The sequence below is a fragment of the Cynoglossus semilaevis genome, chromosome 14 (genome assembly GCF_000523025.1).
Source record: "Cynoglossus semilaevis isolate Cse_v1.0 chromosome 14, Cse_v1.0, whole genome shotgun sequence".
In the NCBI taxonomy this organism is placed as follows: Eukaryota; Metazoa; Chordata; class Actinopteri; order Pleuronectiformes; family Cynoglossidae; genus Cynoglossus; species Cynoglossus semilaevis.
The window spans coordinates 2,022,571-2,046,634 of NC_024320.1; the positions used below are offsets into that span (position 1 = coordinate 2,022,571).

At 40.6% G+C, this 24,064-nt stretch overlaps 1 protein-coding gene across 1 annotated transcript in view; it reads right to left on the bottom strand.

The window, feature by feature from the left end:
• Positions 1-24,064, bottom strand: part of dcc (DCC netrin 1 receptor) — a gene marked incomplete at its 5' end in the record, with an annotated part of 104,345 nt that overhangs the window by 8,043 nt on the left and 72,238 nt on the right. Inside the window, 11 exons of the mRNA XM_025061992.1 lie at positions 3,086-3,428; positions 7,287-7,436; positions 11,308-11,421; positions 12,293-12,516; positions 13,155-13,317; positions 14,962-15,027; positions 18,077-18,109; positions 18,213-18,407; positions 18,540-18,647; positions 21,919-22,057; positions 22,658-22,896. Coding sequence (XP_024917760.1) covers positions 3,086-3,428; positions 7,287-7,436; positions 11,308-11,421; positions 12,293-12,516; positions 13,155-13,317; positions 14,962-15,027; positions 18,077-18,109; positions 18,213-18,407; positions 18,540-18,647; positions 21,919-22,057; positions 22,658-22,896 — 1,774 coding nt within the window. The remainder of the gene's footprint in view (positions 1-3,085; positions 3,429-7,286; positions 7,437-11,307; positions 11,422-12,292; positions 12,517-13,154; positions 13,318-14,961; positions 15,028-18,076; positions 18,110-18,212; positions 18,408-18,539; positions 18,648-21,918; positions 22,058-22,657; positions 22,897-24,064) is intronic.

A 24,064-nucleotide genomic window follows, 5' to 3' on the forward strand; every position in this document is an offset into this window, starting at 1 on the left:
ATCAAAGTCCATAGAGACAATCAGTGATTTTAACTAACAGATCAAAGTCCATAGAGACAATCAGCGATTTTAACTAAATGACCAAAGTCCATAGACCAAACATCAGTTTTAGAGCTAAGGTGTGTCATATTACTGTTCAAATTTAGTGTTTGAATGGAGCTCTGCAGTTTAGGTATACTGCAGGACATAGGGATCCAATAACAAGTGCACCACGAATAGTGAGTGAATGGTGTGAAAGTTCAACAATGAAGTTAGAGTTTCTGCAGATGAGGATCAATAAGCCCATTTACAGCGAGTGTGTGTTTATAATCTCACAGCATGATGCACTAACACTCACTTCCTGACAGATGCTGTTTGATATTGATGTCTGCTCCAGTGCAAACAGGAACACTTTGATCTGATGACAACACAGAGCACCCACATCGATCCGACTAAATGACAAAGTTCAACACGTGCAACAAGATGAGTAGATTTTTACTCGGATTAAAGGATGAGAATAATCCTTCATTTTTATAATCTTTATCTTCGCCTTCACCTTTATTACTTTCATCTCCTTCTCCATCTTCTCTTTTTTCTCTTCATTCCTTTCTATTCCCTTTATCCCACAGAGGAAATCATATTGTTGTTTAGTCTATGTATTTTGTATTTTAGTTCTTTACAAACTGCTAACTTGATGTGGCCCAGTCTAAAACTGACCCGCTTCGCCTTGACTCCTGATGGTTTTCCATACAGCACTATGAACATGTTGACTGTGAAATGCTGACATAAAATACTACATGCCAGGAAAAGAACACACTGACCTAACTGATTAAATCCTGACCTGTTTAGTTGAACATAACCCTGAATTACTATCAGGAAATGAAGAAAGACACAGATGGAGATCTTCACTTACGCCAGAACTGAGTTGCTCTGTTTTTTTTTTTTTCATTTTTATAGTCATCTGCTGCAAACCAGTGAATGCCAGCAGAATATTTACTTGTACTGATTATCTCTATCTCTATTGACAAATATGTTTCAGATAATCTAAGTGAAATCACTGAACAGTAAAAACTGACAGCTAGCTTTAGGTCCAGCTAGGTTCTAACAGTACTGACTCATCTTCACTCTCTGTGACCCCAGCTGGATCACAGTGAGAGAAGCATGGATCAGATTCTACTAAAGCAGTAGATTTTGTTTGTACTGCAGATGAAGTTTTAAAAAGACATTTCCGAGCCGGTCTCCTGAATGACCTCAGCTAAAGACAGACGCAGACAGATGGTTTAGCTAATCAGCTGCACAAAGTACTTTTTCAAACCTTCTTTTTCCCCCTCTAACTGTTTCTATCAGAGAATATCTAGATGGTTCCAAATGTGAAAAAGTCTGCTTTATCTGCAAAGAGAGAGAGTGAGTCAAACGCTACATGAGCCCACTGCGCATTCCATGCACATTTTCCATCTGTCCAAACGTGCCATTTGTTTAGGATCATTAAGACACTTCACCGAAAACATCGGAACGTTGTCCAGACGTTCCGGTCATCATCTCTCCATGGCATCCCGTCTACTCCCGCAGGTTCATTGACCTTCGGCTGCTCTCAGTGTCTGTACTGTATGCACTGATGTTGACTCTGCAGAACTCAAGGCAGAACCAAATGTGTTGCTGTGACTTTTGCTGTCAGACTGAATCCGAGGTAAAGAGGAAAAAAAAAAACGAGGATGAGCTGCAGCAGCCGCAAAGGTTATACTTCCATAGCAGAGTAAAGCAGAGAGGAGAGATTTTCACAATGCCTCTGGGTATTTGTCAGAGCAAAAATGGGAAGGCAGGGAGGTACAGGACTCAGAAAGAAAGTGATTCTGTTTACCAGGAAAGAAGGTAGTGGAGGTTTGACGCTGTGAGAGAGCCATGATGGACGAAGTCCACATAGATTGTTAGGTGGAGCTTGAGGGAGCAGGGGGGCGTTTTTTTAAAACCTACAGAGGGTTTGAAGTTTTCCAGAAAAATACTTAGAAATCTTACCCGGAAAGACATGGTCAGATGAGGTTCAGACGTTAGGAAAAATTTAAAAATTTTTTGTTGCTCTGACATTTCACAACCTGGAAACAATCAATCAATCACACTGAGGAGGAATCTGTGTCTTCTTATTTCGTGTTTCTTCAACTCAAAAATTACCTCTGAAAATTGCATGTACTATGAAAGCTTTTTGAGCAGAGAACAAAACAGTTCTTCAGATGTTGAACGATAACAAACATATTTGGAGCACTCTATTTAGAAAAAAAAAAGAGAAGAAGACTGAGACACACACGCCAAACAAAAACAACAATATTAGGAGTTCTAGTGTCAAGGAGACATCTCAGCTCTGCATCAGTCTGTCCTCTCTCTCTCTCTCCATGAGGGTGTTCCATGGAGGTAAAGAACTACAGGGGTGTTCGTGTTTATTTCGAAGGTAGAGGAATTCTTTGAGTTTGAGGTGAAAATCAATGTTAATCTGAGTCCACCTGGTCAAAGGGGGGGTGGGAGGGTGGGCATGGGCACGCTCAGACACAGCGCTGACACACAAATGTGTTATACTGTGACTTCACATCAGATTAACCATGTTTACACAAACTGCCCACAGGGGGCAGCAGTGCACCAGCAGCTCCTCTGTAGCATTCACCTCACTTTTTTTTTTCTCTGTGGACTTTGGAGCAGAGGAGTGGTTGATTTGACTCCAGTTTGCTGTCGGTGAAGCCGTAAACATTGTTCCTAAAAACAGGCAACACTTAAAGAGTCTGCCTTTATTAGCCTCACTCTTTTATTAGGTACGATCTGTTTCTCCCTGCTGGCAGCCATCTTTTTCACTGAGAGCTTTTTGTGTCCTAAAATAAGAAAGTATTAAATGAACACTGACGTTTGTGCCACTTTGTAAACTGCTTTACTTTCCTGCACCAGAGTCCACAGAGAAAATCATCGATTATATGTCATGGCACAGAGACATCTTTGATTCACTGCTGCCTCCTCTCCTCTGCGGGTAAGGTTAAAAACTTTATTTAGTCACTTCAGCCTCTGAAACTCTTTGTCCACATTTTCCAAATGATAACAGTTTTCTGGATCTGGATCAGAGCCACATGACTACTTAACTGTTTCACACCTGACCAGACATGAGTACTTACTGGACTGAGGCATCATGGATGTGTACACCTTTGGGTCAATGGTTCCCATAGGTGGAGGCACCAGTGGGTGGGTGAAGCTCCGCAGTGGGTGTGTGGGCCGTACACAAGCTGTTGGTATGGTCCGACCACCAGCCCCCTGGGCATCATCGGAGGAGACAGCGGCTGAAGGAGCTCCAGGAACTGGGCCGACTCCTGGAACATGGTCCACTGGTGGAGCCGAGGAGCCTGGGAGGAGTGGAGGAGGATGTTGTGGTGGAGGCTGCTGTTGGTGGAGAGTGTTGGTGGAGGTGTCTGTGGAAATCCCTGAAGAAGAGAAAAAAAGAAACCCAAGCTTTTTTTGTGTGTTTGTGTTGACACAGAAATTCCTTTTAAAACCACTCTCCCAAACTGATGTCCAGCGAGAAAATATGCGATTTAACATCAGCACAAAGAGGTGTTGTTGGTGATCTGCTGCAGCCTCCATCACTTACGTACAAATGTCATTTTTGTCACTGCACTGTTTAATGTTAAATATGGATTTACCTAATTGACATGAACTGACCAGAAGGGGGAGAAGTGGACGAGCAGCTACCTTTGCCCCCTGTGAGCTTAAATCCCTTAGTTTCTCATAATTCCCAAGACAAAGAGCATTAGAAGAACATTCTCATTCATAATTCAGATCATTATACTCAATACATACCGTACTCAAAACCTCTGTGGTTACTATGGAGAATATTCTCGACTGTATTTGTTGACAATAAACACGACGTTTACATGAAAGTAACATTCACATGTTCAAGTATTAAAGGATCAATGGGTTCAAAATATCCCATTTACTTGCAATGAATTACTGGCAAAATTGCCATTGAATATTTCAATCTATTTTTATTTTAAACACCAGAAGCAGCAGTTGATCGGTAAGTGTTGATTGGTTTGTCATAGATGCTGCAGCAGCAAAAGATCAATGACACAATCTGAGCGTCACGTCAACCCAGAAAGTAATAAAAAAGACACCTTTACAAAAAAAACACGGAATAACATGTTCAACAAAACATGATCCAACTGTGGATCATCCACTGCTTTGCTCTGTAAAATTGGTTATTTTTTCCGTGGATTTTGGTGTGGAGATCTATTTTTGCTTAAGTTTCTTCGTTGGTAGAATTAATTATGACTTTTTTCAGCTCTCTTTAACAGCTCTGTCCTCAAAGAAGCCATGTCTTCAGCACCCCAGAACTGTGAGAAAATCCGTTTTAACTCACAGGGAACTCAGAATCTGTCGCTTCACTGCTGCCTCCACCGATGTGTTACTTTAAGTCATTCATTTAAACTAGAATAAAGTATTGAAGTGGTACAGAATAATGTACAGACAGAACCAACAGTGGATCAAACACTGTTGATCGCTTTGATGTAAAATCAGTTATTTTTTTCGGTGAACATTGTTGTAGAGAATGTTTGGTCTTTACGTTTGTTTTTTTTTTTGCTGAATAAATTATGCTGTTTATTCAATTATCACACAGTCTAAAAAGGGTCTTTTCACAGAGCTGGACCCGTATCACCCTTTTACCTCAGACTGACCAACAGACAAGGTCATATCCGTTTCATCCAGTTGGATGTGTGCAACTTTCTGTGGCTAAGAGACAACTAAGAATTAGAGCAAAAAAAGTCCAGACTAAAGAGATGAAGATGGCGAAAGGTTAAAAAAAAAATACAAAAATTGTTCGTTTATGACATGCATTTGACTTGAAACATGAGCCTGCACAAATGCAGCACAATTAATGGAGGTCAATTTGGAGAGATTTGGACGTGGAGGAGGGGGGAGAGGCTGGGGGGGACGGACTGTGTGACGTAACAGGTCAGAAAATGTATTTTTTTAATTACTCCAAAGCTTTAATTGCACAAACAGACCGCACAAACCGGCACAAACGGCCAACAGCTCTGTTTATAGAGTTTAGCTGAAAATTGTACGGCACAAACCGGCACAAACGGACAACAGCTCTGTTTATAGAGTTTAGCTGTAAGCAACTGGACTTTTTCTTTAAGCTTGAAAGACGTTTCGTTTCTTAACTGAGGGACTTCATCAGGTTCTGGTTGATGTAAGAGGGAACACTAGTAGTTATACTTCTCTAGACCCACTTCCTTCTACACTTGCCAAAGGAGTCGCAAGTCAAGGTGTAAAGAGTCGTTATGGTCACAACTCCCTAGGGACAGATGACAGCTTCTGATGGTGATGAGCAGTTAAACATGTCACGTGTCAAGGTGAATGGGGGTCGCTGGTGTCACACCTGTCTAGAGAAGACTGCTAGGACGGGATCTCAAGGCAGAATGGTATGTAGGAGATAATTGATGGTTGTTCCAGATGGGCATAGATGGCTTCCTTCACTTCCCTTTTAAGCCACCTGTGCATCCAAATTATGCACCTCTGTGTCCCTGAAGAGTGTACTCTTTCTTTAGGATGGAGCTATACTTCTGATTCCTGTCCTGATGTGGTCGCCCTTCTGGGTTGGGCTGTGCATTTGCAGAGTGGTTGTTTTGTCTCCCTAATATACATATCTGAGCACTCTTCACATTGTTGAGGTTTCCTCCTGGGGTTTTGCCCTTAGGATGGACTAACCTCTGAGTGTGTTGCCCAGTTTGAAGTACACCGGGGTGTTGTGTCTGCTGTTTCCCTTTGTGTTTGTGTTGTGGTTTGGTTGCTTTCTCCTGTCTTTTGCCTGTTTTGCTGAATGCCCAATTGGGGTAACCACAAGTTTTTAGGGCCTGTTTGATGTGTGCATGTTGCTTTTCTTTCCCCTCTGCTTTGGATGGAATGCTGTCTTTCCAGTGTTGTAGGGTCCTAAAGACACCAAGTTTGCTTTTCAGTGGGTGATGAGAGTCAAAGAGTAGGTATTGGTCTCTTGTGTGTGGGGTTTCTGTAGACCTTTGTGACCAATCCATTTTTCTCTGCTATTTTTTTTACAATCCAAGAATGGTAGTTTTCTGTCCTTGGTGTCCCCCTGGTTAACCTGATGTAACTATTGACTGAGTTGATATGATTTGTGAAAGCCTCCACTTCCTGCCTTTTCATGGTGGCCCATGTGTCATCAAAAAAACCAAAACCAGTGGCTGGGTGTTATTACTTTGAAAGAGGTTAAGGCTAGAGCTTCTATGCCTTCCATATAGAGGTTTGCTACGATAGGTAAAACTGGGGAGCCCATGGCACAGTCGTGCTTCTGTCTATAAAATTCCCCACTGTACTTGAAATATGTGGTGGTGAGGCTGAGTTCCAATAGTGCCAAACTTGGACTGGGGTGAGGGTGGTCCTGGTGTGTAGCCATTTGTCCTCTTGTAGTTTGTTTCTAACTGCCTCCAGACTTGTGGGGGTTGTGTTCCTTGGTCGCTTGTGTCCGGTCTGAGTGGAGCTTGTGGTGACACCACTTGTTCTATCCTGGAGGATGTTGAACCTCCGTAACGTTCTTACTTTGCTAATAGCATGCTGTGCTAGTTGTGCCTTGTACACAAAATTGGAAACTTCCTGCATTGTATCCCTTATCCGGGTAGGCATGTTGTCAGTTGTTGTAGAATCTGGATTTCCTTATGCCTCAAAGTTTCTAGAGTGAAGTGAACTTGTCGTATCTTTTCACTTAGTAGTTGTTGTTGTGCTCTGTGTAGAATTCGTTCGACTCTGTGCCCCTTTACAGTGGACCCAAGTTGTACGCTCTTTGAGACCAAGCTAGATTGTTTGCATCTGAGGTCAAACCGGAGGTGGTTCCAATAGTCTGCTACCTTCCTTGAGATCCGTCCATATTCATGCACCAGCTGAAGGGTGTTACTCCCATAGTGCAAAGCAATATGTCTATGAAGGTTCTCATCCATTCAAGTCATGTTGTCCATAGAGTTTAGTTGTAAGAAACTGGACCTTTTTTTGCGCTTAAAAGACCCTACTAAGGTTCCCTCTTACATCAACCAGAAACTGATGAAGTTCCTCAGTTGAGGAACGAAACGTCTTTCAAGCTGATGGGGGAAGGGAAGAGGGGAGTGCTTAATATAATTAACAGCTCAGCCGGAAATATTTTAGGAAAAATGCTTATACAGCAAAGAATTAGCCATAGTTCGCTCATAAATAATAATTACACCAGCGATGTAGTACTGGTGAGGTGCAGTTGTGTGAAAACAGTTTTCTGGCATCAGTATCACAGTCAGTACCTGGCGTGTATCCTCGATCCACACCCAGACTGGGGAACGGCATCGGCCTAAGGCTGAACTTCTTGTGGGTAAAACTGCAGGAGGGTGAAGGCAGGATACCAGGATACTGCACTGAGTCCAAAGTCGGGACCGGGATGGCGCTGACCATGGCTGGAACACACGAATTGGAAACATTCAGGAAGAAACTTTGACTGTGACTGAACTTGTGAGAGAAAAGAAAGTGAATGATTTGTCATTGTGACACAGCACACCTTTGCACACAATGAAATGTGACCTCTGTTTTTAACCCTTCACCAAAGTTAACAGTGGGCAGCTTATAAGCATCCAGGGAGCAGTGTGTGGGGACGGTGCCATGGCACCTCAGTGGTAACTTGGCAGCTGGCCCAAGTCCGCTTCGTTAACCACTAAGCCACCACTGCCTGAGTGGCTTAGTGATTTGGGTGGCGGTCGTGGAATCTGCTGCCCCCACAACCCGGTAACAGATAAGCAGACGAGAATGGATGGATGGATATATATTATTGAATGAAATCCTGATTCACCCGCTTCGATCAATATTTCTTGAAGAGTGCTGGTACTTTGAGCAAATCCTGGCTGTGATCAGCAGCTTCAAGAGCTAAGTGTGTGTGTGTGCTTAGGTGAAAAAAAGGTTTGATTATAAGATGTGCAGCTCTGATCAATGATGTAACTGATGGAAATAATCGACAAAAATGAGGTTAAAGGGGAACTGTGCATGTGGGTTAGCAAGTTTGTGCATGTGCTCGTACAGGAGACATAACGCAGATTAAAGAAAGTGAAATTGAAATGAAATGCGAATGTTAAAAGAGAAGGGAAATATTGAAAGACATGGGAAGAAACACACAGTGACAAAACAGAAAGATTAGGTAATTTATTTTAAAAAGAATATTCAGGACTCCTGTGTGTTTTTACGTCTTCGGTTAAAATGTTGAGATCTGACTTTGTCTGACTTTGCTGGCATAAATAAAGACAGTGTTGGTCTAACATCAGTTCTTTCATCACTAAAATGTCACTAGTACATTTGACGTAATCCTACAGCAACTGACACGCAAAAGAATATTACATTAAACATTCCTGAATGTTAAGTGAAAAATGAAGGATATCTTGCTAGTTGAGGGTAGGCCCCCAATAGGCCACTTAAAGAAAGGAATGAATCAATGAATGAACACCCTATTTCATTCCTGTATCTCTTGAAGACCCGTTCTTTACACTTTACTTTGAACTTTTTGTTTGGACATTGTGTTGATTCATCACACATCCCATTCCATAATTTTACTCTATTTACACTATTTTTTGGTAATATGGTATTGCCTGCTTTACATAATGTAATTTTGACTGTAATAAATGTGAGTGAGTATGGTTCACCTAGCCTGCATTGTGAATGGCACTTATTGCCCTTTTTTGTTGAATTAGCAATGGTTTAATCAAATTCATATAGTTACTGCCTATAGAACATGTTTGCTCACCTAACTACTGTCCAGTCTGTAGGTGGTCACACCCCAACACTAACTGTTGTACTTCCGTCCTTGTTCTCCCCCTCCTCTCCTCTTGAACACCCTCCATCACTCTCCATTACAACTGATCAAGTGAGACGACAACTTAAGAAGATCAAAGCCAGGAAGGCTGCAGGTCCAGACAGCATTAGCCCAGACTGTTGAGGGACTGTGCTGACCAACTCTGTGGTGGCACATCTTCAACCTGAGCCTCAGATTGGAGGTGGTACCAAAGCTGTAGGAAACCTCCTGTGTGGTCTTAGTACCAAAGACTGCACACCCCAGAGAGGGTGAACCACTACAGACTCTCCCAACAATTATTTAACTAGGCAACTAGGGATACAGGTATGCATAGCGCCCAGCAATTGGGGGAGATAATGCGCTCATCTACCTTCTGCACCGGTTCTGGTCACACCTGGAGACTGCAGGATGTAACATGAGAGTCATATTCTTTGACTTCTCTAGCGCCTTCAAAACCATCCAGCCATCACTCCTCAGGATGAAGCTGGAAGGGGCAGAAGTAGACAGTTTCTTAACTGCATGGACCATCAAGTACCTCTCCAACAGACCACAGTTTGTGAGGCTTCAGAACTGTGTGTCTGATGTGTTAGTCTCTAGCACAGGGGCACCGCAAGGAACTGTTCTTGCTTGTTTTCACCCTGTATACTGCCGACTTTAAATACAACACGGACAACTGTCACTTGCAGAAGTTCTCAGATGATACAGCCATTGTCGGGCATGTATCTGATGGGGACGATACAGAATATAAATCAGTGATCATCGAATTTGTTAAGTGGTGTGAAGTAAACTGCCTTCAAATCAACACCACCAAAACCAAGGATATGGTGATTGATTTCCATTGAGAATCCCATATACCAGTGAACATTCAGGAAAACGACATAGAGATGGTCGAGGATCACGAATACCCAGGTATTGTTCAGTTGAACAATAAACTGGACTGGTCTACAAACACTAGTGTCATGTACAGGAAGGGTCAAAGTCATCTCCACTGAGATCCTTCGGTGTGGTGGCATCTGCACTATACTATGCCATCATCTGTTAGGGGGAAGCTGGTTAAGAGAGCCAGTTAGGTTGTGAACTGTCCCTTAGAAACTCTGAAAGATGTGGGAGAGGGGAGGAAGCTAAATTTCATTATGGACAATTCCTCTCATCCTGTTTGACACAGCAGGCTCCGGCAACCTCATTGCGGAACTGAACGCTTTTGGAAGTCTTTCCTCCCATCAGCCATCAGGTAAGGAGATAGGTCTGCCGTTGTTGAAGTGATGTTTGTTCATCTGTTTATACAGTAAGATAACCCTAGCTATTTTTATTTTATTGGGAAAGAGACCCGTGTTGTTTTTTTTCTGAAAGTTGTATGTTGTCTACCAGAGTGGCATAATTGTAGGTGCTCGTATCTAGTATCATGTTTTCCCATAACAAATAACAATTAAAAAAATGAATCCGTTCTGGCGCTCCCTTATTAGTGCTAATAACAATGGTAAAACATGTTTTTAATTGCTATAGAGACATACACACACAAAAATATATAGTATATAAGGATTCCTGTGATAAAAAATAAAATGTGGTTTTAATTAAGAGTTCTTACTTTCGAGACAGACGATACAGTAGTGGCTAATGGTGGCATGTACAGAGGAGGAGGAGGGATGGAGGAAGGGAGGAGTTGGCTCAGACGTAAACACTTGATACCATAGCGTACCTTACACGTACACTACTTACATAAACTTAGAATTAACTTAACTTACGTTTTTTTTTTCTCTAGGATGGTACATATCGTGGATGTACTGCGATCATACATGCGTGCTAGATCACTAACACTCATATTTATTAACTCTCTACCATCCTTACCACTCACTTTCTTAGTACGCATCACTATTATGAAGAATAATGCACAAAATAGAGAGAAAATCACAGAAGCGATGCTTATGGAAATCGCCGAACACCTTAAGTGAATGAGTGAGGCGGCATGGACCCGCTCCGAGAGCGTCGGCGTCTGTAAGCGTGCTCGTATCTAAAATCTATACCCATACCTTGAAGCAAAAATTTACTCGAAGGCTTGCTCGTATCTTGAAATATTTGTATGTCGAGGCGCACGTATCTCTAGGTTCCACTGTAGATTATATATTACTATAAAGCTTCGGTTGTATGTCACATATATATGGTGACTCCACCCCCATCTTTGTTTTTCCTGTTTATATGCCTTAGTTCAAGTGCTTCCATCTCAAAGTCTATTACTTTTTTATCCGTACTCCAGGTTTCAAATATAATGATGAAATTGAACAGCTGTAAAAAATATTGTAGATATTTTTAATGTTTATAAAATCACCAGGGACAGGAACTGTTAGTGGTTTTACAGTGGGGAAACTGCACAGACCACGGTCCAATCATCAGAAGAGGGGCGCTGCAGTAAAACTTTTGTGAACCACAGCTTTAGAAGCTCAACAACGTCAGGGAAACAACGTTAAAATGAAGGCTAAAGGTTAGCCGAAACTCACGTGCATTAGTTGACTGTGACTCCATTGGAATCATCATTTTTCCCCGTGTTCCCCTCCTTGTAGCCAGCGAGCGCTCTAGAGTTGAGATGCCACTGGACACCTCATCACCGTCACCTGAAGAAACAGGCATTCCTTTTTTTCCCTTCTTTTGAAACAATAGTTCTGTTTATTACTTATGTAATAGGACTTTGTCATGCAGATCATTCAGTTAAACATGAATATATTAGGTTAGATTTGTCAATTAGAAGGATAAAATGATGAACAGGCATTCAGAGTTTTATAGTGTGACATAAATTAGAATGAACAGTGGTCTCAGCTGTTGTTGTGCTGCCAGGTTATAAAATATGAAAATATTTTCTCTTGAACGTCATCTGTATGTTTATTCATTTAACAAAATACCGTATTTTCCGGACTATAGATCGCACCTGAATATAAGCCGCACCCACAATTTAAAAAAAAAATATATACATAAATTTACACATATACGTGCAGCAGCCCTATTTTTTCCCTGGCTAGCCAGATCGATGGCCCTTAACTTGAAAGCTGCATCATACGAACTTCTTCGTGTGCTTTCCATGATGACGGGGTGAGGGTGTGAAAATAAGTCGCTGTCGTGCTAAATAAAAAATAGCGTGTTCTTCTTCGCACTGACTTCCCCTGTCTGTCTTGTTTTTCCACTTCCTGCTAGAACGCCCCCCTGGCGTTAGAACACCCCCTTACTAGAACGCTCCCCTGGCGTTCTAGCAGGGGGGGCGTCCTGAAGAAAAATCCATAGAAAAGCTGCATCTTTATATAAGCCGCATGGTTAAAAGCGTGGGAAAAAAGTAGCGGCTCATAGTCCGGAAAATACGTTCTATTTGGATCTGAAAACATTGAAATCTGATGAAGATTAGATTAATCCAGACTACTTATTTACAAATTACTTGTAAGTGTGAGGTCTGCCTACTCTGGGTGGTGGAGGGGGGCTTTGTGTTTGGACTCTTACCTGAGTGGCTGCTCTTGCTGCCCATCTGGCTCTCTGATTGGCTGTGAGCCACTGGGGGCAGGTCTTGACAGGACTGAATGGGTGAGTCTCTTCCAGAGGGGGCAACACTGGGCGCCTTCTCCATGTTCTTCATCTCCATCTCCTCATGGTGGATCCACAGATCTGGAGGTCGGAGGTCCTTCTGGCTGCCCTTCCTCTTGTTGGCGCAGTGGCTCGCTCGCTTCCTGCAAACAGAACGATATGGTCATGAGGGTCAGAGGTCAACTGAGAAGGTCAGTGTATTTATTGGCTGACTTTTATATTTTTCCTACTCTCAGTTGTTAACATTTATCTATAATGTATTCTTTTTTAGGCTAACGTGCATTTTTTTGGGTACTTATTTGCCGCATTAGCTTATAATTTAGCTTATATCTGGGACACCTTTAGCTTCTTGTAGAATTTATTGTAGATTATTTTTAGCCTGTGATTAAGGATTTGTTTGGATTCTTGGAGTTTATTTCTGAACTTTCTCACAGATATCTTATATCTTTTTATCTGTAATAGAATTGTTTTTAACTCGGCTAACTTTTAGCTTACAGTGATCTCACCTAAAATGTTCACCTTCTCCCAATATTAACCATATAATGGTGAAATGCACATGTACATGTGTTTCTGCAGCCTCTAGAGGCCACTCCAGCTGCTCTGTGATTTTTTTAGATGTTTATTTTATAGCTAGGTAGAGCTGATTCACAGAAGTCACCAAAAGAGAGTGGGGCTCAACTCAGGGTGGTTCCCCCGGGCTGCTACCTTTAGCAGTAAGCCCAAAGCCGTGACCACTCGTGTATAGTGTGATGTACAAATATATAAAAATGTCAGCTCTCACTTCCTCTGCTGAGCTGAGGAGCGTCTTGTGCAGATAAGAGCCACGATGACGATGACCACCACGGTGACAGCACCCACAGAAACCACAATGATGACCAGCAGGTTGCTGTTCTTCTGAGGTGTGGCGCTGCCGTGGGGAGGACGCATCTGACCAACGGGAGACTCTGAAGAGAACAATAAAACATAGTCAGCTCTGTTTGATCATGAACAGGTAGAAGAAATGAAATGTTATTTTTTATCTTTATTATTAACAATGAGAAACTCCTTTTTTTTGTGGCTATGTTTTGTTGATGATTTATTTATTATTGGTTTTAAAGGCAGTACACTTAGACAGTGTTGTGGCAATTTCACTTTGTTCTTTCATTTTGTGCTCTTGTTCTTATTTGTTTTCTGTTTTTATTTTATAATTTGCTGTTTATTTAAATACAATCATGTATGTCTGTACATGTGTATGCATATATATCTATATATATCTGGTCGTAATACACCTCATACACTAATATATCTGCACTATAACTGCTTATATAGCTAACTACTAGTTCTAGTTGTGCTATATATACATATACATACCAAAGAGATAATGTGGTATACTTAGTATACATACATATATCGTAGTATATATATATATACAGTATATATATATACATATACATATATATGTGTATATATATATATATCTTCTTCTAACCAACTAAGATACTAATCTACCAACATCCACATCTATCTATCTGTCTCTCTGTCTAGATTGAATAAAAAAGAGAATAACAACAACAACAACAAAAAAGTAGTTTTCTATTAGAATGACAATGTATGCAAATGTAATGTAAAATGTAAATGTCATGAAGTAAAATAATTTAGATATTTTTTATTGACCTGTACTAATCTATAATTAAGGGTTAAGAGTTCAATAGCGTTCTATTGACTAAATTGAGACAGAGACTAAGTTAGAATTTAGTGAAAAGATTGGACTGGGATCAGAGATCCATCAGGAATTCTTCTCAGTCTTCAGACCAAAGGAAATCCACTGAGGGCAAGAAGATCGAACTGCGTGTTAAGAGTGAAATAGTGTGGGGCTGTTGAACCAGGCCCAGCCCCCACTGACCTGCAATAAACATGAGGAGGGCAGGCGTCAGAGGGGGGCAGATTTATGGACCCACCAGCAAGAGGAGCAGTACCAGCATTTTACAAACACGTGAACATTCTTCTCCTCCACACTCCTGAAGGACACCTAATCAGATGCTGCTCTAACCCCTGACCTTTGACCTCCATAAGTACAGAGGGAGAACTGGACCATGTTTCTTCAGTGCAAACCAGCAACCGTAGTTAAAGCCACTGGAGTGAATTAAAGGTATGAGAGTGAACATAAATCAGCAGAGCTGCTGCAACTGTCAATGTCACTGCAGCGTGAAACACCAGGGGCCCTCATGTACAAAGACTTAGGCGTAGATTCATCGTGAAATAGGCCCTACGCAAAAATCCAGAAACTGGTGTACACGCAAGAACTTTTAGCTTTATCAAAGGGTGCCAACGCAAAGTATTTTTTGTTTGTACATCCCAATCAATGTGGAAGTGAGTGCAAAGCATGCCTCCAAAATAGGCCCTGGGTCCCATGATCTTCATGCGAATTCATCATGAACTAAGTTCTACTGAAGCCGAACTAGAGATCCTAGAGGTCAGTGAGATGCAGAAGCGGAGAGGGTACCTGTTCGCAGATATAAAATGTAAAAAGAAGAAAAGCGCAACTAGGATCTCTAGTTCGATGTGTGTGTGTGTTTGTGTGTGTGTGAGAGAGAGAGTGACAGAGAGACCGTTGATGCTGCTCTTGTCGATCAGGTTGGTGTCAGAGGGCCAGTACGTGTGGTCTCCTCCTCGACCTGCAGGATGACAATAAAATAGTGTACTGGAATTAAACTTTCTGTTTGGTGATGTATGACATAATGTAAACTAAGGAAAGTTGGAAGGTTACACAAAGTAAAAATTAAATACAAAAATAAGCTAAGGTTTACTGAGAATTTATGAAAACAAAATATGACAAAAATGAGCTATAGGACAGATCCAACACTATCAAATAGTGAGACTAGTTAGCTAATGAATGAAGATGAAGATTTGGCTTAAGTATAGCACAAATATTACCAGTTTAGCTGAGAAGTGGACATTTGGCCACAATGAATAATACAAAACTGAAGTATAACAAATGCTAGCTAAATATTGGAAAATATAATAAACAATGCTGCTAAAAGTCAAATAGATTTATTTAATGAAAGTTAATCTTGTAAACATTGCTTATTCTACTACACGGAAACATCAAGTAAGCCAACATAGTCATTAAGGTCAAGATAAATGTGTTAAGAAATTAACCATAAATGAAAGAATATCCTTGAAAAATTGCACAAAAACTCTACTTTCTGTTTTAACATATTTTAGTGTCTGACAGTGTTGTTGCAGCAGTCTTCAGAGCAGCAGCAGCAGCAGAGTTGAACTTCTATCTGAACTTCATTCTGACAACATTCATCTCTGTCTCTCATTTTTCTCTCTGTCTCTCTCTCTCTCTCTCTCTCTCTCTCATAAAAACATGCACACAGAAGCCTGTCACTGACAAACAGCAGTGTTTTTGTTCAAATTTAAACTATTGCACTGCTCAGTTCAGCTGCACCTCTACAGTCAAAACTCCATCCCATAAAAGAAAACAATAAAATAAAACGTTTAACTTGCAAATAAAATAAATGAAAGATTTCACTTTTCCTTCAAATAACTGTCTGGTCTGCCTGAATAAAAAAACTTTCTGTTTCTTTGTGAAGTATCTATCCAGTTTAAAGAGAAAATAAACATTTTTAGATTAGAACAGAGAGACTCTAACATAAGGAAAGGCCTGTCAAAAAGAAGCAAGACATGTTTCTCAAGGCTTAAACTAGGATTGGTAAAGAGCTCAAAAGCTAAAATGCAATTAAAATAGCCAACACTGGGAGGAATTATTTCAGTGCTAAAAGTAAATGATAAGTGTGTGAAAAACACACTTGGAAAGAGCAAAGAGTAAAAATAGTCTAATCCGGTTGAATGACATTTGTCTTTATACAGAATTAATTTTTACAAACACAGGCTCACAGAGAAAATCAATAACTCTCCTTACGTGATCTAACTTAGGAAACAAAAAACAAAATTAGCGTAGACCATATTAACTTAGATCAAAAAACGTATCAATGTGTAATATGATAACAGTCGGCTATGCAGTTCTTCTCTGATGTCCTGACATTTTTGCATCCCCATCAGAACCTCATACCCTACATTGCAGCCACACCTCAAAAGTGTGTCTGTGAATTCAGAGTCAGTGAGAAGCCAACTTTTAATATCGTAACCAGTCGAGTTACGTAAGTAAAACGGATACATATTAAAATAATTTACGGGTCTAATTAATTCATGCATGAAACCTGTGCTGTCCTGTTAAAGATGAATACTTTATGTGTAAATTCACATTCACAATGTCTTCCTTTACATGATTGTGTTAAAAAAACTTCACAGCCTCATTTGACGGCACTCTGCTTCTTTTCCTCATATTTCTGCTCTATTAATTGCAGCCTCTCTTCTAGGCAAAAAAAAAAAAAAAAAAACAACGTTTGAGGCTTGTTTTCATTGGGAAAGAGATCAATTAAATTTGGAAGAAACCACTTACAAAAACAATCTTCACTTTTCAACTCTCAAGTTTGAATTTTAATAGTTCTCCCCCCATCCTTCACCTTACCCTCAACAATCCTCTTTGATTTTTTACTTTCTTGTTGTTGGTTGTTGTTCTTTTATTTGGATCCCCATTACTTAAGCACCAGCCTTAGCAGACATAAATTATATTAAAAAAATCTCTTCATAAAAGGAAATACACATAAAAAATGCAATTCCCAAGTAAAAAGAAGGATATAAATATTTCTTAACTTCTTTCATTGTCAAGAAAAATACATAAGGTTACAAAAAAGACAGAGTTGGGGTATCTCCAATGATAGCTCCATTCCTTCTAGAAGGTTGGGGTTTTCCCGGAGATACAAAGGCATTACCTTACTAGGCAGGCAAACTCGCAAGTTTGAAGATCCTGCTACAGCACTGGACTTCATAGGAAAGAACATTGAAAAAAGAGAGTTACTCCTGATGTGTACCCGACATTCTCCCATGAACTTCTCCACACCTCCACTCTTTCTCTCCCGAGCACATTCTCAGCTCTATCTGTCATTCCCACCTGATGATTCCACAGTCTCAGCATGAATCTCAATTCTGACATATCTGCATGAACGAAAGCCCACCACCTCCAGCTAAACCTCGCCAAAACTGAACCAGTGGTCTTCCCAAGCCATCCATACGTAGCAAGAAACTTGGGTGTCAGGTTGGATGACCAGTTGGATGACCATGGTTATTTCCTGCCTCAACTACTGCAACAACCTTCTAACGAGCCTCACAGCAAGTGCTGTAAGACCTCTACAGATGCTCCAGAAGCGGCGTGCTTGGTCTTCATTTAACCAAGAAGGGCACATGTCACCCCCCCTGCTCATTGAGCTACACTGACTACCCATAGCTGCCCTGCATCGAAATTCGAATCACTAGCCTTGCTAGCCTCCAAAGTACCTAATGCGTCTGCTCCTACCAACTTAAGTGCGCTGAGAAACTTACATTGTCATTATCAGGCGGCTCCAATAAATCTGGCAGAATATATACAGTATATAACTTAATGTTTCCTCAAACAGAAATATTGTCCATGCCTCCAGTTGGGTCATATGTTAATGTCGTGATGTCTCTTTCGCTACCATTCTCTGACTGAGGGTTTGTTTTTGTGTTGGTTTTGTTTTTTTTCCTTTTGTATTTCTAAACAAATGTTTTTTTTTTGGCAATAAACCAGGTGAATGGGTGGTTTTAAATTCAATACGAAAGAAGAAATTATGCTCTCACCCTGATCATTGGCCATCTTGTCTGGATGCTCAACTGGAAGAGGAACGTCAGGTCAGTCAAACATTCATGAAACATAAAGCAAAGAAGTGAATTCTGAAGATCGCCATCACCAGCGTCATCATCATCAGTAACAGACCTTTGGAGGTCCTGAAGGGCACAGTCTCTGACAGCGGGCCAACACCTTTGGCATTCTTGGCCTGAATCCTAAAATAGTAAACAGTGTCCAGACTGAGATCCACCACCTGGTGGGTCAGACGGTCTCCGCTGATCGGCTCTATCATCCAGTCGTCGATCGGTGTGTTTTTGTCCAGTGTGTGGTACAGAATGTAACCTGTGGATGGACAAACACAGAGGTGCTGGAAGTCAGGTTTCCAGGACTAGAGGTCAATCCAACTTTTAAAAATAGTTCAAGTAAAAACTTCCACAGTTAGAAAATGACCTACAGTAATGGTGCTTCTGTTACCTGTGATGCGTCCATTAGCCTCCATTGGTGGCTGCCAGCTGATTAAAATGGTGCGGGGTCGTCCCTCACGACTTATGACTGTTAAGTCTTTAGGGGCGGAGCTTGGAGCTGTAAAAATACACAAAGAGGAAGGCGTGAGTGAGATCATTTACCCCAGCTCCGGTCTCATTTAAATCTATTGATATAGGTGTATTTCTATACTGTGATCCCTTTCTGTATATATTTACCCTTTCCCACACAATTATATGCACAATAGAGTTGTATAATGGTGAAGTGGTGGACATTTAAACAGAAGTGTGCAGACTTTGACAAGCCGCGAACATGATGGGTTAATTGGAGTACTGTACAGTGGAACCTTGGCTGTCGAACGGCTCCCTTTTTGAACAATTGGTTGACAAAATTCACAAAATACTTAACCAACAATTACCCCTGTTGTCGTACCATAAATCGGTTGCCAAACAAGGATAATACCACGTAGGCAGCAAGTGTGTGGTCCGCACTTGGTATACACACTCTGTATAAGAACTGTTGTCTAATTTTGCTGGTATGTCTTGTGCTGTGCTATTTCATTATTTTTTTTATTCCATAAAACACCAAGGGACCTAAAAGGGCTAGAAAGTGAAAAGGCAGAGAGAAAAATAACGAGAACAACAATAGAAGTAAATACAGAGTATACGAAAGGATAAGAGTAGCATTTGTGTTTCTGATCTGGCTTTGCGGTAGTATGGCTTAGCAAAATGGTCGAGTTTTAGCATCATTAAGAACCAGAGAGCAAATAAACAAAGCTAAGGTTGTCAAAGGAGTGTCTGTGATCACCAAGCAAAGATCTCGGACATTAGAAGAAGTGGAAAAGTTAGCTACTGATTTGGATCAACAAAAACAGTTATTACGGAGACAATTTGTGAAAAAGCGAAGCTAACATTGCGCAGCACTGGTAAGGATGATTGAAACCGCCTTTCCTATTTATAGCTTTATTCTTTATTCAGCATCCGGGTTCCAGGTTACAGATGTTACATTGATTCCTATGGGGAAATAGTTTCAGTTTTCGAACTTTTCACTTCTTTTCGGCATGAATGGCCTTCAAGAAGAAGGCCATTCATGAAGAATTAAGTTCGAGCACCGAGGTTTCACTGTACTGTAGTACTGTAGAACTCGAGCAGAAGTTCAGAGTTCCAAATATAAATAAATACATTTCAAATAAATAATAATAATCTCATAATGTGTCTTCTAATGAAGGCATAAACACACAAAGTCAACACCGTTTTTCTAAGTTTTTCTAGCAGATGATTAGTTCTGACAGTCAGGTTGTATAAAATGACCTGCAGAGAAAAATGCCATCATATCTCAAATCTCTTCAAATGTGTGCTTACTATATGTTAAAATCTTTAAATCTATATAAGCCAAAAGGAAAAAAGCGGATGCCCGTAAAATGGGTCCACTACCACCGCTAACCAAGGCAGAATAATTGGCCCTCTCACAGAATACCAGCCAACCAATGGCTTCACTAGGGTGTGGGTGGCGAGGGGTCAGGATGGGGCGGTTCATCGGAACCGGCAACCCCCTACAGGAGAAGTGCTTATGTAAGAGGAGAGTGATGCATATTAATGACGATATTTTGTTCAGTGTTGGCTCAGTGACAGCTGCTAATGCTATTACCATCACAATCTATTGAATATACTTGATTAGTATGATCAGCTTACCAGACGTTAATTGTCTCTTCATGTCTGAATAATTCTGCTGTGGTATTGTATTGTGGTATTTATTCTCCTGTGTACTATTAGGAAAATGACATTCAAATGACACAAGGCAGTTTTCTGTATAAAACTAAAATTTAATTATGTGATATTTGGCGTCATATCACTCCTGCCGCTTCCCATAAAAGATCCCAAGATCTTAAGTATAATAGTAATAAGTAAAGTAAAACTTTAACTGTAGCACTTTTCTTCACAGAGCACTGCTGGAAGTGTGCGTTTCAGTGGAGCGACAACTCTGCGCATACATCGGCACACCGTTGGCTCGGATACGTTCTCAATGATCACCGATGTTATAAAGGAAACTACTGTTAGCAAAAAAAAACCCCAGATGTGCAATACGCAGTATTTGCTCCGAACTAAGAACACGACTACAATAAGTTTGGTGAACGATGTGTTCTAAAGTATCTTGTCGTGCTCCCAGGATTCTCCCTTGGCATCAATTTCTTCTAAGCAATTGAGCTGCAATGTCCACAGGCTCCTCAACAAACGGCCAAGGCCTGTTTATGACTGTGGACTAACTTATTAACTCAGACTTAAGGACCATAAAACTGCTCCGGAGCAGGTTTGCTCCACGGTGTATGTGGTCATAGCAACCAAGTCAGCGTCTCGGTCTAATTGGCTTCGTGAGACGTGGAAAGTCAGAGTTCCCTCTAATACGGATTAAGCACTAAGCCTGCTTCAAGAAACAGACCCTATTATTAAACCTAAAGGTAAGCCTATAGACAGCCAACACTTCCTTGAAAATACATCACGGAATGCTAGATTGATGATAGATGAAGTCATGGAATGCTAGATTGATGATAGATGAAGTTCACAAGAAATCAGAATGCATATATCAATAACCATAAAAGACACAAAATTGACCACGAACAACAATAAATATATATATATATGTATAGCAAGAATTTGTACAACCTTGACCACGAACAACAATAAAAGAAATATATGTATAGCAAGAATTTGTACAACACTAACAATCAAGATGGGTAAAGGATTTATCATAAAAATTTACAACAAAAGCAACTAAATTTTTGTCAAAAACAAGCTACATTCACATATTTGTTATACACAACAATGTTGCCAGACACGGCACAAACATTAGCATACACAGCTAAACCGCTAACCTTTTAACTTAACAAGAATTTAGCTAGAAGTAATAAAGTAAGTGTCAGTTAAATTGTTGGAAATCAATTAGTGGTATCAATAAAAAGATAAATGAAATAGCAGAAAACTACATTAAAGCTAAGGAACTAAACATTCCTTCAGAACTAACGGCAGGAATAACACCCAAACAAAAACAATGCATGGATATCTTATAGTTGGCAAAGAAAATAGTTAAAGGATAGCAGAGTATGTCTAAAAGTATTTCAGCCAGGAGATAGCTACAAATGGACAGACTGTGACACAGTGAAAAAACGTATTCTGGAGCAGCCGCTGACTAAAAAAAGCATTTTTGTTTTTTTGCTGTGGTACCAGATGACGGTACAGTGCAGTGTGATTTCAGTGGCGGTCATGGAGCCTGCTGCCCCCCGCGACCTTGTAACGGGTAAGCGGGTGAAAATAGATGGATGGATGGATGGTACCAGATGATTTGATGTATTTATATGGCTTTCTGTAAAAGATACCTGCTTCGTATGTGGTAGCGTGTGCAGTCATGCTCCAAGTGCTGGACTTTCGGCCTTTAGTGACCATGACAGCAAACTCGTACATCGTATTGGGTTTGAGGCCTGTGACGGTGTGGCTGAGGGCCGTGGTGTCTGCCGACTGAGGAGAGAAAACAGCAGACCTTAGGAAACAACACTTCTCCTAGACAAATGGACTCTGGATGGAAAGACTGTGACATCTGTGAATGTTAAAAAGACACAGGAGCTGCATAAACTTCAACACACTTTCACTTCAACACTACCCTCCTCGTCGTCCTTGTCACAGTGAGAAAATTACTTGGTCTCAGAATCTGATGGAAAATGAGTCTTGTGTGTACCTCCATCTGTGCTCCATTAAGGCTGTCTGGCACTCATATGGAGTTCCTATTTTGAGTGCTTTTGCAGCCAAGTTTAGATTACATTTGAGGGGTTTTTTCCCCCCTTCTGTCTGAGACTTTCTGAAGGATTTTATCTTGTTTTCGTACGCACTTCACTGCCGTATAATTGTGGTTTTATTGTGACGAGGGCAGAGGGTTTGAATGGACCTTTTCAGAAATACTTGGGTTCTGCCAAATACCATTCTCACCTCCTACACCAGAGAAATCAGGATTACTCAAAAGCCACAGACCGACAAATGATTTCTTAAAATGTCAAATTTAACAACAGTACCAGATAGAGGTCAACAAATGAGTTCTTCACATCATGTGGAGTTCTCACTAACCTTGTACTTCCCACTGGTTGAGTAGCTAGTCTTCCACTTAACAGAGTAGTAGCGGGCCTCAGATGTCTTCTGGTTCTTGTTCATGGAGTTGTCCGCCCAAGAGACGCGTACTGAGTCTGAGGACAAGGCCACGGCTTGGACCCCAACTGGAGGGATCATGGGAGTGCTGGTGTCTGGCATGGGAGTGGGGAATTTATCAAAGAGGTGGAAAAGGTCATCTTCGGATGGGTCTATGGGGTCTGGAGTGTATGCGTTTGTGTGATCAATGGGTGGTCAGGTAGGATGATGGGGTAAATGTGTTTGGGTATAATCAATGAAACCATTCAGTGCAGTGGGTGACAGATGAGTGATAATGGTTAAAATGAGGAAGCAAAAACAGGCAGTTTGGTTACCATGGAATTATTCATGCAATTGAAAAAAAAGTAGGAAAGAAATGATGACCATAGAAATGATGAATGACATGAACAAGGTTGACATGTAGTGTCGGCAGCCATGTTGGTTTGTTAGTTTAGGAAGAACATGAAGAAGAGAAAGATGAATGAGGAGGGAATGGGGAATCAGAAGGATAAAAGGAGTGAAGTGAAAAAGAGGGGAGAAGACAGAAGAGAAGGAGTGAGAAGACAGAGACACCGACAGTTATAGTCTGAACAAGACATGGACCACAGGACTGATAATGCTGCAGCTGGACTAACTTATGGATGACTAAATATTAGGTTAAAGACCTTGTTTGGTTTATGTAGTGATCAGATAGCCCAGTGTTCTGACCCTCTATCGAGACAGGTATTGGTTTGATTGGCAGGACATGTTACAAGTGTAAAGGAAAAGGCACAAATATACTAGAAATGTCAGTACATGTTTAAAAATATATTTTTTGATTTTAATTCTTTTTATTTCATTCATATTTAGTCATATAGAATGAGATTATCCATTGGACTTTCAATAAACATGCATGAAACATCAGATGTATGTATATATATTTTACAGGTGATACATTCAGTCACAGTAGCTGGTGTATGAAACCAGTGTTTCCTTTATTTTAGCAACTTATTTTCATTATTTATATTTTTAGCCAATGGTTTGTCATAGTCTGCTCCTCTGCAGCCATGCTCACCATATCAATCTGTTCCTGGGCAGTGGAAATTCCCAACTCTCCTGCAGCCACGTCCTCTATTCAGTTCAACTGCTCTCACCTGCTACACTGAGTATATATGTATACACTGCGTTCCAAATTATTATGCAAATTACATTTTTCTCCGATATTTTTATCTCTTCTCTGTTAGAATACAATTTAAATGTTCCTGAGCAAACCTCCCAATGATAAGAGTATTTTAGTTCTAAAATAAAAACTTAAAATACACTGTTCCAAACTATTACGCAGAACAGAGTTCCAAGCATTTTATTGTTGTA